Source organism: Aspergillus melleus (assembly GCF_016097325.1).
Source record: "Aspergillus melleus strain CBS 546.65 chromosome Unknown contig2, whole genome shotgun sequence".
NCBI classification, from domain to species: domain Eukaryota; kingdom Fungi; phylum Ascomycota; class Eurotiomycetes; order Eurotiales; family Aspergillaceae; genus Aspergillus; species Aspergillus melleus.
Window position 1 is genome coordinate 4,603,936 of NW_025763371.1, and position 13,795 is coordinate 4,617,730.

General features: G+C 52.3%; 4 protein-coding genes across 4 annotated transcripts; 3 read left to right on the forward strand and 1 right to left on the reverse strand.

Moving 5' to 3' along the window:
- Nucleotides 1–628: 628 nt before the first annotated feature.
- LDX57_004417 (uncharacterized protein) lies at nt 629–2,168 on the forward strand (the record flags this gene model as incomplete). The annotated part of the gene is made up of 2 exons (XM_046086078.1): nt 629–764; nt 925–2,168. The coding sequence occupies 2 exons, from the start codon at nt 629–631 to the stop codon at nt 2,166–2,168; spliced, it is 1,380 nt and encodes a 459-aa protein (XP_045942041.1).
- Nucleotides 2,169–6,038: 3,870 nt separating this feature from the next.
- Nucleotides 6,039–7,999, reverse strand: CCT4 (chaperonin-containing T-complex subunit CCT4; the record flags this gene model as incomplete). Its single annotated transcript, XM_046086079.1, has 7 exons — nt 6,039–6,893; nt 6,959–7,531; nt 7,588–7,617; nt 7,669–7,698; nt 7,751–7,773; nt 7,841–7,892; nt 7,952–7,999. 7 exons carry the CDS (start codon nt 7,997–7,999, stop codon nt 6,039–6,041), a joined length of 1,611 nt encoding a protein of 536 aa, XP_045942042.1.
- A 364-nt stretch (nt 8,000–8,363) lies between these two features.
- Nucleotides 8,364–9,852, forward strand: rpt1 (proteasome regulatory particle base subunit RPT1; the record flags this gene model as incomplete). Its single annotated transcript, XM_046086080.1, has 4 exons — nt 8,364–8,458; nt 8,524–8,638; nt 8,690–8,919; nt 8,973–9,852. 4 exons carry the CDS (start codon nt 8,364–8,366, stop codon nt 9,850–9,852), a joined length of 1,320 nt encoding a protein of 439 aa, XP_045942043.1.
- Nucleotides 9,853–10,590: 738 nt separating this feature from the next.
- On the forward strand, nt 10,591–12,950 carry SDH1_1 (succinate dehydrogenase [ubiquinone] flavoprotein subunit; the record flags this gene model as incomplete). The annotated part of the gene is made up of 6 exons (XM_046086081.1): nt 10,591–10,632; nt 10,733–10,787; nt 10,854–10,927; nt 10,987–11,150; nt 11,274–12,662; nt 12,731–12,950. 6 exons carry the CDS (start codon nt 10,591–10,593, stop codon nt 12,948–12,950), a joined length of 1,944 nt encoding a protein of 647 aa, XP_045942044.1.
- Nucleotides 12,951–13,795: the final 845 nt, after the last annotated feature.

Here is a 13,795-nt window from a genome sequence, read left to right on the forward strand (position 1 = left end):
TCTCCCCCTCCCTTGTTTCTTTTGCAGACAGAACAGTCTCCTTTCATTTGATTTATTATCATCCTTCTAGTGACGACATCTCCCCTCATCCTTGTGGAAGATCATCGAACGAGCAAAGGAGGCCTGCCAATGATCCGCGGCGGGAGGACAAGTCAGCTGTTGGCCGTCTGCTGATCGAAGGCAACCACTCATTTGTTACTTAGGAACTCCCCTCGTCTTGTTTACTTTCTCTCTTCCATCTGTATCTTTCCTTCCTACCTTCTTTCTATACAATCCAGTCTATTTGTCGACCGCTTCATCTGTATATCTGTTCTTTGTCCCTCATCCCCCTCAGGTGGATCGCGTGCATAGGCCCCAAAGACCCGTCCCAAGCCAGCCCCATCACAACGATCTGCAAGAGTCACTTCATCGCCCAAAAGATAAGATAATCAGGGCCCACCCCCTCATTGCCGATTGATTGATCGTTGCATCGATCGCTGCTTGACCGCTCCCTTTCTTCCAGTGGGCTGATTGTTCCCCTCCTTGGTTCCTTTTATTCTTTTTCTCTTCTTTCGACTCTTCTCTCCTCTTTTTCTTGTTCCTTTTCCCTCTTCTCTATACCCAGTTCTCTTGTCCTCGTACCAGCGCCATGCAGCCCAACCACTATGACCTCCTGGGTCAGGTGCAGGATGAGCCTCGCCCACGGATGACGCGAGAGGCTCATCAGCAGCATAACCCCCTGCCGTCACGCTCGCCATCTGGTGCGGCGCCCACGAGATCAGAAGGTACGTGATGCTCGTCTTGTTTTCTCTCCACGATAGATATCTTACTCCTGTCGTTACTTCCCGACGATCTCTCCTGCACGTTGCAACATGCATGCAGTTTCGCTATCGTTCTCACCGCCATATTATTTTACCAACATGTACTCACTACAGTATTATTTAGATTCATGGATCGAGGTCTCCTCCCAGCCCTCCTCCTCGTCCCTGTCGTCCGCCGCCACCAATGATGACATTATCACTACCGGTCTCCGTGTCGAGCAAAATGGTTCTCGACCATACCATCGCCGTAGCACACGGCGTCGCCTGCAACATCTGGCTGCCGTCACCACGGCACAGGTCGATTACTCGTCCCGCGAGCAAAGCAGTAGCCAGGATGAATATGAAGAAAGTGAAAGCGAGTCGGACCGCGTCTTGAGCAGTTCGAATGAGGACATGGCTCGCCGCCCGCTGGCAGGTCCGTCCATGACCGGACTGAGACCGTCGGTCCCGGTCTCGGACGATGCACCCTCAACTGATGACGATGATAATTCTACTGCGTTGGGGATGCGGATCAGCTCGTCTCCCTTCGTTCCGCAGCCCAACGTCTTCTCCCATCCCCCCGCGTCACAGGACCCGTCCTGGACGAGGCCGCTAGAACGACGTCGTTCTCAACCGAGTGAGGTCTCCAACTGCAGCCGTCGGACCGCCATCCGAAGGAACTCCCAAGCCAGTATACGGTCAGCTCGAAGGTCGTCAACACAGCATAGCCCGTACAACATGATCTCTCCTTCACACCACGCTGATCACGACGCCGCCCTCCGAGCCAGCCTGTCGACTTTACTCTCCTGTGCTGCCGCAGCGCGAGGTTTGCCCAAAAACGACTCGCAACCCTCGCAAGCCCCACAGTCAGGTCCCTCTCGGGCACCGCCAGCCTCCTTTCGGCTCGTGTCAGAATCGGTGGCCATGGGAGATGAGGCCGGAGAAGAGGAGGCCGCATCGGCTGCCGAGACCCACGATTCTACCAAGTCGCAGCGGCCAAGACCACCGCCAGCACCAATGCCGGCCTTCACGGCAGCCAACTCACCCAAGATCAAACGGCGGTCTAGCTCTCCTAAAGATCGACGCTCATCTTCCAAAAAGAGCCGCCATACCGCCACGGCAGACTCTGCCGGCAGTCCAACAATCATGACGTGGGTTATCAGTGCCGGCGTAGTGGTTCTTTTCTCGGCCATCAGCTTCTCGGCCGGCTATGTACTCGGTCGCGAAGTGGGAAGAATGGAGGGCGGTACTGGCATGGGATCCGTCATGGGAGATGGGGGATTTTCTGGAGGGAAAGCAACCGCCGGGTGCGGTCAGGAAGCTGTCCGAGGAGGGCTGAAACGATTCCGATGGGGCTCTGGAACGTCCGGGTCGGGCATCATTGCATGAGGCTAATCAGCTAATCAAGATCTTACGATGATGACGGAATTACGATGCTCATGTGCATGAAACCCCTTTTCTCTCGTTTCCATTGACTTACCGTTGGTTGGGTCGGTGTTTTCACGGATCTACATACTAGGTCTCTTTCTATTCGTTGCATAAACATGGGGCTGCTGTCTTGGGAAAAGTACCTTGCAGATCTATCCTTGGTGTCTTGTCTATATCGAGAGTTTGACTATTCATTTTTCTGCTCGACTCACTTGCGATCATCTTACTTTTGCACGCTATACCCCCTTTCCCCTCATTTGACGTTGGAACGTGAATCGTCAGTCGAACTCCGCTATGGAATGACTAGCTACGTGGTACATTTGGGCTACGAATCGGGCATTTCTACAGCTATTGTCATGGGTTTGCACATTTGTCCATCTTTGAACTCTTAATCTTATTGTTTGGTTTATCAGCTATTTCCAAGAGCATAACCACGTAAAATCCAACACTAAACTGACATTGAATGATCCAAAAAGTGGTCTCGGAATCAAGATCCAAGTCATTTAGAATAAATCTAGTTCAGTCGACATCAGAAACCGAGAGGCGAGATAATCCGTCAACTTGTTAAGCCTCCTTGTCTCAAGTTTAACTCTGAATCATAAAACACCGTAGAATAACCTGACCAATGTGCTACTCTTGGACCCTATATTCATTTCCCACAGCAACATGGTCCCGGAAGATACTGCCCTGTAGCGACTTACCGAGGACCTTAGATAGAGATGACTTCGGTTCAATCTCCAGAGCGTGTCTCTATACTGAGACAACTTCCCGGCGATTCTCTCCTCTTTCCTGCAAGTAGATAACGGCCGACAGCACATCCCCTGCGTCGGTCACCACTGGTGGACGGCAGCCCCAGGAGCATGCATCCATGGAGACATGTGAACCCAATCCCTCCTCTCAAGATCCAGGAGACACTTCAAGATAGGGAGGTGGGTTAGTTCAACGGCGACAAAGTAAAACAGCCGCCTGTCGAAGTATTTTTGGCACGGGAGTTTTCAACCCCCTGCGCATTTAGCTTAGATTAGTAGTTAGTAGCTTGGAATGTTTGCTCCTCGTATGTCTAGCTGCTCCATGGACGTTGGAGCCCTTTTTCGAGGCATATCAGACCCTGAATCGAGTCCTCCTTCAAATCTGGTCTTCTGCGATTGTAGGTCATATACAGTTCCATGTACAGGTTGTTCGGCATTCCCAGTTCTTTTGGTTCTTGCGACTGGTTTTGGTTATCATCATCCTTGCAATGACAAGGGTTCGATTGAGTTCGGTGTAATCAGCATGAAATGCGAGGCTGTTGATATCGATTATTGATATCATTTTTGACTTCATATATCATATAATCTCAAGGTTGGAAGCAAGACCACGGCAGGGCCTCCTGAGGTAATGCGACAGGATGAAGCTACCATCGATCTAGTAAATATAAACCTAGCGAGAAGACAGACTTTGGGCATCTAGAGAGGTTGTACACATATCAAGCCCACTCTCCTGAATTCACTCAAGAATCCGTACATGAGGTTTAGGTCCTTCATGTATCGTGCTATCTGGCCTATATTCGTTATACAAATTAGTAATTGAATCCAACCGTTCATTGCTCAATTGGTATCCTACCCTAGCAGTGTACGGACCACTTTCAAATGCTCCTTTTCGGTTCCGAATGATAGCGTGATACTCCCGAAAACGTCCTGTGCGTCGAGGTAAGAATTTGCCCAGGCGATAACGCCCGCAATTCTTCGATCAACGGACTCACCCGTCATGTCTTACCAAGTTCATTCCGAGAGTTGTGTTCATTTTCTGTTCGAATTCTTCTGGCATCTTATCTCCAGCCAGATTCCTTCGGCATTTTTGCGAAGAATAGACATTTCTCGAGCAATCAGGTTAGATCGGAACCAGAAACGAGTAATGCGCTCGTTTTCACCTAAGGAAAAGAGAAAGGAAGCGTAAACCCTACTTGAAATTGGCAAACTTCAGCTTACAAACGTCTCTGCTGCGATAAGAATGACAAGCCTTTTGGTGTTTTCACAGAGCTAATGTCGAGCTCGACTTTTCTTGCCAGATTGAAGGAATACATCGCGATAATCCAACTTTAGCACGATCAACGTAAATCGAAGATTGAAGATCCCTGCCTGGGTGACTAAAGGCGCTGTCGATGATTGTCAACGATCTGTTTTACCGATTGAACTCTGAGATTTTCTCCACTTAAAGATCGTAGATGAAAGCCATCAACTATCATCTGCCTCGTAAAAATTGGACTAATTGCGAGGCATACACGTCTTTCAAATGCTGCCGTTTTGGTTGAAGTCTTTCGGCCTGGGAAGGCTCTCTTTCTGGTGCTGACAACGTGCTCTGTCCGAACCAAGGAGGTCGGAGTCTTTCACGCAGGCTGCGACAAGCCCCAAGCAGCCCAAAATGCAACGCATGGTGATGGCGGGGGCAGCCAACCTGTGTATCCCACACTCCTAGTATCTGACATTTTGGGGGATGCACGTTTGCATCTTCGGCGGGGTCTCTTCTCTGCTTCTCCATGTGGATGTTTATGACGCAAAGGTTTGATTTGAGCTACCCCCTTATCGCAAAGGTAGCGGTGTTCACATGGAAATATCAGATTCCTGGTCGAAGGCCACTGTCTCTAGTCTCGATATCTGAGCAACCTGTCCCAAGGATTGGATTGAAGGCATCACTGTGTACCAGTATGGGCTTTGGCACACCCATCTTGTGTCTTAGCTTTTTGCTAGCCATGCTTTTGTTGTTGACATCAGTGGAAACCGTCAACTGCATTATTTGTACATGATGAACGGCCCTTCCAGAGAGTTATCGCGAGATGAAATAACTGGTAGTTCTAGTGGTGCGCAGGTTGACATCTTGCGCGAAATCTGCCCACGCACGAACGTTTTGGTTTGATTCGGGCTTTGATGATATCTCGTCAACCTAATTGCTCAATTGAAAACTGGGATTCTCTGTAAATCCGGCTGATGAAGAACGCAGCGAATCAGCCAGGGATATAAATCGCTCGTTCTGGATCGATACCAGGTTAATTTCTCCGCTGATAGCGAAAGAACCACACTGGTCTTGTTTCTCAAGGTGTGGGTTTTTGGTTTTTTTTGTGTATGGCTAGAGGTATGTTCCCTTCTCGGTTATCGACCTGTTCGCCTTTATAGCTGGTCACGGAACTCTTCTGCTTTATAGGTGCATACAACCGGGCCTGTACTTGATTCGTATCTTTTCTTTTAACGACAGCTTAAATAACGAAAGCGTCTCTTGAGATGGCGAAGTTCTCTCGGGTTCCCACTCGTCGATAAAAGCTCCGATGACGCCATGTGTCACCCTGGTTCTAGAAGTATGTAAGTATGATGGAAGAGAAATCAAGAAGAGCGGAAAGGAAGGGGGTGGGAGAGCCTTTATATGGATCGTAGGTCATTATACGTGGTTAATGGCTTCCAAGCAATCCCCTTGCCTTGATTCACAGTCGATCGGATGATGTATGAATAACCAAGCAGGCCGTGAAGCAAGCAATGCAGACATAATATTGGTAGGGAATGATTTTTGATATTGAATGCTGCTCGGTCAGTGAATCTTATGGCTGGTCCGGAACTACATTCGACGGGACGGAGATCTGTACAATTCTTCTGTGCGGTGAAAAAGACTAGATTCCGAATATTATCTTCACGGTTGACCGTCCTTCACTGACGGACCAAAGTGGACAAACTATTTGCAATTAATAAATCCAAAAGTAGATCGACCTTTAAACGTCGTTTGATTTTGATGGAATTACTCGTCATAATACACCCCCGGGCTTTTTTCTATACGTTTTTCTCTCTGTGCCACTCATCCCGTCGGAGCTTACCGCGACAAAGCAATGTCATCAATTCTCATAATCATCTTAACCGTCTCGGCTGCCAGCTCAATGGCGCTGGTGCTCACCAAGAGAGGCTGCAGGATGTTCTCCTCGGTGATATCGTCCTTCACACCGCCGCTGCGGATGCTGACACCAGCGTTGTGCTGGCCCTGGGCATGACGGTGACGCAGGTCCGTGACGACCTTGATCGAGTTGAGACCGGCGTTCTCGGCGAGGGTGGTGGGGATAACTTCCATCGCGTCGGCAAAGGCCTTCCAGCAGATGGCTTCCGTGCCGGTAAGCTCACGAGCTTGCATGGCGAGAGCGTGGGCCACCTGAACCTCCGGAGCACCACCACCCGCGATGAGAGCACGCTTCTTGACCAAGCAGCGGATGACACACAGAGCGTCGTGCAAGGAACGCTCAGCCTCGTCGAGAATGAGGTTGTTGGCACCGCGGGCGACAATCGACACGGTCTGGTTGGCAGAGGCGGCGGGGGCCTTGATGCCGGTGATCTTCACGTAGCGAGCGCCGGAGGACTGGACCTCCTCAACCAGGTCGGCAGTACCCAGCTTATCTTCGGTAAAGGAGTCGATGTTGGCAATGGGCTTGCAGCCAAGACTCTTGCACAGGAACTCAATCTCGTCGCGCTCGATGTCCTTGACCGCAAGGATTTTCAGACGAGAAAGGAAGTGAAGCGACAGTTCGTTAACGGCATCACGGAGGATCGATTTCTGAATAAGGAGGACATTGCACTTCGTCTTCTGGATCTTTTTGACCATGTTAAGCAGATATTGGCGCTCTTCCTTGAGAATCTTGTCCATTTGACGGTAGTCGTTCACCACGATCTGGTTCTCCATCTATGTAGCCACTCGCGCGTCAGTATTGTACGTACAACCGAGAGAGTGGGAATCGAGGGACATACGTCAGGCTTGGGAGGGCTCAGTTGGAACTGAATCAATCCTATCCGGGCCTTCTCGGTTCTTGTGGGACCACCGCTGCTCTTGATGACGGGCTGGTTCAACACCAGACCGTCCACCATCTCACTATCCTCAATCGTACCGCCAACCTTCTTGATAATCCGAATGTTTCTAAGGTCCACGTTCTCCGCGGTCTTAGGGTCGACAACCTTCAATACCGAGTCGACGGCCATGGGGCCGAGAAGACCAGAGTGCTGGGCCACAATCTTCGAGGAAAGCGAGGTAGAGGCGGCTTGGAGGAGAGTCGAACGGTCAGCGAGGTTGATCGGTCGGGACATGTTGTGAAGGATCTCGACGGCAGCGCCCGCGGCTCGTTGGAAGGACTCCGAGATGACGGTGGGGTGAATGCCCTTAGACAACAGACGCTCCGCGGCGCCCAGCAGGCTTCCGGCGATGACAACAACCGATGTAGTTCCATCTCCAGCCTCGACATCCTGGGCGGCACTCAGATCGACCAGCATCCTAGCAGCGGGGTGCATGACGCTCATATCCTTCAGCATAGTGTTTCCATCGTTGGTCTGCGGGGGTGGTTAGCGGCGGGGTGTATATAAGTTTGAGGAAGTCGGCTTCGTACGATGATGGTGTTGCCCTTGGGAGTTTGGATCTATTTACTCGTTAGCAGTAGGTTCGGGGGTAAACTGGGAGTTGTTCCTACCATCTTGTCCATTCCCCTGGGTCCCAGAGACTGTTGAATATGTTAGCCCCTCATCTGTGACAAGATTGTTAGATGAGCATACAGTTCTAATAGCATCGGAAACGGCTATCATCCAAGTTAGCAAAACCAATCTTCTCCATGACACAACTGCAAACCAAAGCCCTGCACTTACCTCTCGCAGCGAGAATGTTGGACGTTCGCACGGCCATGGGCTTCTCCTTGTCCTGTCCGGTTATCAGAAAACGGCCCACAGATAGGATTCCTCCCACACAATGAGACGCACCTTGAAGGAGTTGTTCCCAGGGGCGGCCTGGGGTGCTGCGGTCGCCATTTTGAAGTTGAATATGGTACAAAGACCGGGGAGAAATTGGGGGGGAGGAATAAGAGAGGGTTGGAGAGTCAAGACGCAGGCCAGACCGTGAAGGCGGCTTTGGAATTTCTGCGAAGTTACGGTTAGCCTTGGCGGCCACTAGCGTCAACAGCTCGAACCGACCGACGCAACCACCTCAGCAAGCAACCCGAAGAGCTACCACTTCCCTTGCCTCTCATCCCAAGCTCCATCTCATCCATTCTCTACGACTCTGGTGCTATTCACGACCGTTGGATCTCATCTATCACTTTGATTTATAACTTCTCTGTGCATTTCCTTTCCATCCCTACCCTCGCCGCCGTGACCTCACAACCCTCCTCTCACCATGCCTAGCGCCACGGGAGAGAACTGGGAGAAGTACAAGAAGAACTTCGCCGATGAAGAAGAGCCGGAGAAGAAGATCACTCCTCTCACAGATGAGTATGTTTCCCCGTGGATGTTCTGTTCGGATGGTCGATGGAAGTGATGGCTGACCGAGCTCCCAGTGATATCGCAGTATTGAAGACGTACGGCGCCGCTCCCTACGCGAATGCCTTGAAGAAGTTGGAGAAGCAGATCAAAGACAAGCAGAACAGCGTAAACGAGAAGATTGGCGTTAAGGTATACTGGCTACTTTCCCCATCCATCTCCGGATGGAGCTGACCGTCTTAGGAATCCGACACTGGTCTTGCACCTCCACACCTTTGGGATGTTGCCGCGGACCGACAACGCATGGCAGAGGAGCAACCGCTACAGGTCGCTCGCTGCACGAAGATCATTCAAGATGAGAAGGATACGGACAAGAGTAAATACGTCATCAACGTCAAGCAGATCGCCAAGTTCGTTGTCAATCTAGGGGAACGTGTGAGTCCTACGGATATCGAGGAAGGCATGCGAGTCGGGTATGTTGGTTCTCCAGAAATCTCTGGACTCGATTTGCTGATTCTCTTACCAGTGTCGACCGGAATAAGTACCAGATTATGCTTCCCCTCCCGCCCAAGATCGACCCCAGCGTGACGATGATGACGGTCGAAGACAAGCCCGACGTGACGTACGGCGACGTTGGTGGGTGCAAAGAACAGATCGAGAAGCTGCGAGAAGTCGTGGAGATGCCCTTGCTATCGCCAGAGCGCTTCGTCAATCTCGGTATCGACCCGCCCAAGGGTGCTCTGCTTTACGGCCCTCCCGGAACCGGTAAGACACTCTGTGCTCGAGCCGTCGCCAACCGAACAGACGCCACCTTCATCCGTGTCATTGGTAGTGAACTGGTTCAGAAATACGTGGGTGAGGGTGCCCGGATGGTTCGAGAGCTATTCGAGATGGCGCGTACCAAGAAGGCCTGCATTATCTTCTTCGACGAAATCGACGCGGTCGGTGGTGCTCGTTTCGACGATGGCGCTGGCGGAGACAACGAAGTGCAACGTACCATGCTGGAACTGATTACCCAACTGGACGGATTCGATGCCCGCGGTAACATCAAGGTCATGTTTGCCACCAACCGACCGTCGACTCTGGATCCTGCCCTCATGCGTCCTGGACGTATTGACCGTAAGATCGAGTTCTCTCTCCCGGACGTCGAGGGCCGAGCCAACATTCTCCGGATTCACGCCAAGAGCATGTCGGTGGAGCGCGACATTCGATGGGAGCTGATTTCTCGACTGTGCCCCAACGCCACGGGTGCGGAACTCCGCAGTGTTGCGACGGAGGCCGGTATGTTCGCCATTCGGGCGCGCCGGAAGGTCGCCACGGAGAAGGACTTCCTGGCTGCCGTGGACAAGGTGATCAAGGGCAACCTGAAGTTCAACTCGACGGCAACCTACATGCAGTATAATTAGATGACGCCCCCTCCCTTTCCCCTCTGCAGGTTGGATTTACATAGCATGGCTGGACGGATGTGTATGATCAATTTATCTCGTAATTCAGTCTACTATGAGTTTATCACGTGAGCTGTTCAAGGCCTTTTGTAGAGAGTTTCCATAGAGTGCCTTCTGCCTATCCGTAGATATCACATGACAGAGTTCGGCATCAGGATTACCTCAGCACACCACCTCGTCCGGGTAAGAGATACCGTGCCGTCATGAACGTCCGTCCGGATGAAGAGTCTCTGACAGTCTGACTTTCAGTAAATACAATGGGAATCTCTTCGTGTATCATCGTCCCCCGACCCAGCCCAGTAGCCCTATGGAAGATGAACGATGAATGACGCAGGGAGTCTGCTGTGTACTTTGCAAGTCCGGAATTCCTCGCAGTGCGCGGGTTAAAAGGAAGGCCGGCCACGTGCCCTGGCCCGAAATAAGCCAATCAGCAGTCGGCCACCGCCCGAGGTGATTACCACTGCGCACCCGCTGATTGGCCGACTCGGCCCCGGTCCTCCCCGTCGGCAACTGCGCGGGTGATTATGTCAGCCAGCTTTCGGCCAGCAGAACCGGCGATCCAAAAGTGCAGCTCGCGAGGTCTGCATTCTCCTCTCTGCCGTTGCCTTTGCACTTTCTCTCCTCTCCATCCCCCCTCTCTCCCCTCCCCTCTTGCTCGGATTCATTAGGGAAGTGTTCCTTTTCTTTTGATCCGTCATCATGAGCTCCATGAGCTTGCGGAGCCTAGCTCCCGCTTCCAAGGTCAGTAACCGACCTGTCCGGTTTAACCCACGACCCTGATCGCATCAATTGCCCCCGAGATCTTCGGTTTCACCTGGAGCTGACACGCCATTTTGCGCAGATTTCCCGTGCTTTGAGGGATCAGAGACGTCTGTTCTCCTCTTCGCGGCCCGCTGGTATGCATTGGACACCTTTCCTTGAGTCCCCTCTTCGCCAATTCAACTAACTCGTCCTTCCGCAAGCCCGGATCTTCGCCAACAACCCTTTGCGCGCCAAGGAGAACACTGGCTATATCTCCGAGAAATACCCCGTCATTGTAAGCCAATTCTCTCTGATTGATGTGTCCTCCAGCATTGAACCTAATTGTCTGGTTAGGACCACGAGTATGATGCCGTCGTCGTCGGGGCTGGTGGTGCCGGTCTGCGTGCCGCTTTCGGTTTGGCCGAGGCTGGCTTCAACACTGCCTGTGTCTCCAAGCTTTTCCCCACGAGAAGTCACACTGTTGCCGCTCAGGGTGGTATCAACGCTGCTCTTGGAAAGTAGGTTTGCCCTTGCTCCTAATTGTGGCAGTCTCGTTATTTTCTGTTTCTTCCATTTTGATTTGAGACTTCAAGAGGAAAGGAGGAAAGTTTTTTTGTTAACCATGTCTTCGTGGTATATAGCATGCACAAGGATGACTGGAGATGGCACATGTACGACACCGTGAAGGGTTCCGACTGGCTGGGTGACCAGGATGCCATCCACTACATGACCCGTGAAGCCCCCGCTAGTGTTCGTGAGCTCGAAGGCTACGGATGCCCCTTCTCCCGTACCGAGGACGGTCTTATCTACCAGCGTGCGTTCGGTGGTCAATCCCGGGAATTCGGAAAGGGTGGCCAGGCCTATCGTTGCTGCGCCGTCGCTGATCGTACCGGTCACGCCCTTCTTCACACCCTCTACGGACAGTCTCTGAGCCACAACACCAACTACTTCATCGAGTACTTCGCCCTGGACCTGCTGATGGAGGACGGCGAGTGCCGCGGTATCATTGCTTACAACCAGGAGGACGGTACCCTGCACCGTTTCAAGGCCCACCACACCGTCCTGGCCACCGGTGGTTACGGACGTGCCTACTTCTCTTGCACTTCGGCCCACACCTGTACCGGTGACGGTATGGCCATGGTCGCCCGTGCCGGTCTTCCCAACCAGGATCTCGAGTTCGTTCAGTTCCACCCCACTGGTATCTACGGTGCCGGTTGTCTGATCACCGAGGGTGCCCGTGGTGAGGGTGGTTACCTGCTCAACTCCGAGGGTGAGCGTTTCATGGAGCGTTACGCGCCCACCGCCAAGGATCTGGCTTCCCGTGACGTCGTCTCCCGATCCATGACCCTGGAAATCCGTGAGGGCCGTGGTGTTGGCCCCGAGAAGGACCACATCTACCTGCAGCTGAGCCACTTGCCCCCTGAGCTTCTGCACGAGCGTCTGCCCGGTATCTCCGAGACCGCCTCCATTTTCTCCGGTGTCGACGTTACCAAGCAGCCCATCCCCGTCCTGCCCACCGTTCACTACAACATGGGTGGTATCCCCACCAAGTTCACCGGTGAGGTCTTGACCGTTGATGAGCAGGGCAAGGACAAGGTGGTCCCCGGTCTGTATGCCTGCGGTGAGGCCGCCTGTGTCTCCGTCCACGGCGCCAACCGTCTGGGTGCCAACTCCCTACTGGATCTGGTCGTCTTCGGTCGTGCCGTTTCCCACCGTGTCCGCGACATCGCCACCCCTGGTGCTCCTCACCGCGAGCTGAGCTCCGACGCCGGTGCCCAGTCGATCAAGGACCTCGACTTTGTCCGTAACGCCGACGGTCCCAAGTCGACCTTCGACATCCGTAACGCCATGCAGAAGGCCATGCAGACGGACGTCAGTGTCTTCCGTACCCAGGAGAGTTTGGATGAGGGTGTTCAGAAGGTCACCGAGATCGACACCTGGTTCGACCAGGTCGGCACCAAGGACCGCAGCATGATCTGGAACTCCGACCTCGTCGAGACCCTTGAGCTCAAGAACTTGTTGACCTGCGCGTACGTATTCCCCATTCCCACATGACACAAGACTCCAAGGAGCTTTTGGCTGACATAATACAATTTAGTACCCAAACCGCTGTCGCCGCCGCCAACCGTAAGGAGTCTCGTGGTGCCCACGCCCGCGAGGACTTCCCCGACCGTGATGACGAGAACTGGATGAAGCACACCCTTACGTGGCAGAAGAAGCCCCACGGCAAGATCGACCTGGACTACCGCGCCGTCGAGGCCAACACCCTCGACGAGAACGAGTGCAAGCCCGTGCCCCCCTTCAAGCGTGTCTACTAAGATACGACAATGCTGGCCAGGCGCACATTGACAAATAGGGGTCGATATCGGTTTGAATAGTCAAACCGAAGTGGTGGAAGTGTTTTGACTGGGCGGAAAAAGAAGCGTCATGAAAACTAGGCTGTGTTTTATTTCCTGTGTTCATATGTGTATATCCATCCTTTTGTTCCTTTTTCCTTTTTCCTTTCCGGGCGATGAGTTTGGTGTACTCACGTTATATTGTCTTTTATAGCCCTTTATTACCTCATACAATTGGAGTTCTTTTTTCTTTTGCACTTAACCATAACGCGAGTTGGATGGATGACACTCCTCTCTCTACACAGCCCGCTGTCTTGCGTTTCAAGTGTTCGTTTCTCGCTTTGTCATTCTACTTGATCGAGCCGTCCGCTGAAGAACTCTTTGTTGGTTGACAAAGACAATGATTGACCAGTTGCTCTGAACACATGGCATTACAGCTGACCCTCCATGACAATTGTTTCTAGCCGACTGTCTGACTTGATCGAAGAAGTAGCGGACTCGAGCTACGAAATTTCGATATCGACTACCAGCGATGTCCCCCATCTACGAAGCAGCATTCCTCCAATGAGCCTATGGATATGGAACAATTGCAAAGTCCCGGGCTGGAATCGTTTGCCATTGTTAACCCAAGTACTGGCAACGAACCTCCTTGCCAAGTATCTGCGTTCCACAACGGACAAAGAAGTATCATCTTGCCACCCTTTATAGTAACAGTTATATCAGGAGAATACGCAATTGCTGACCCACCCTCCACCCCGCGCTAGGAGCGCTTTGTGACAAGCAGCTGCAACGTCTTCTCAGCCCTCGTTGTCCACTTTACTTTCGCT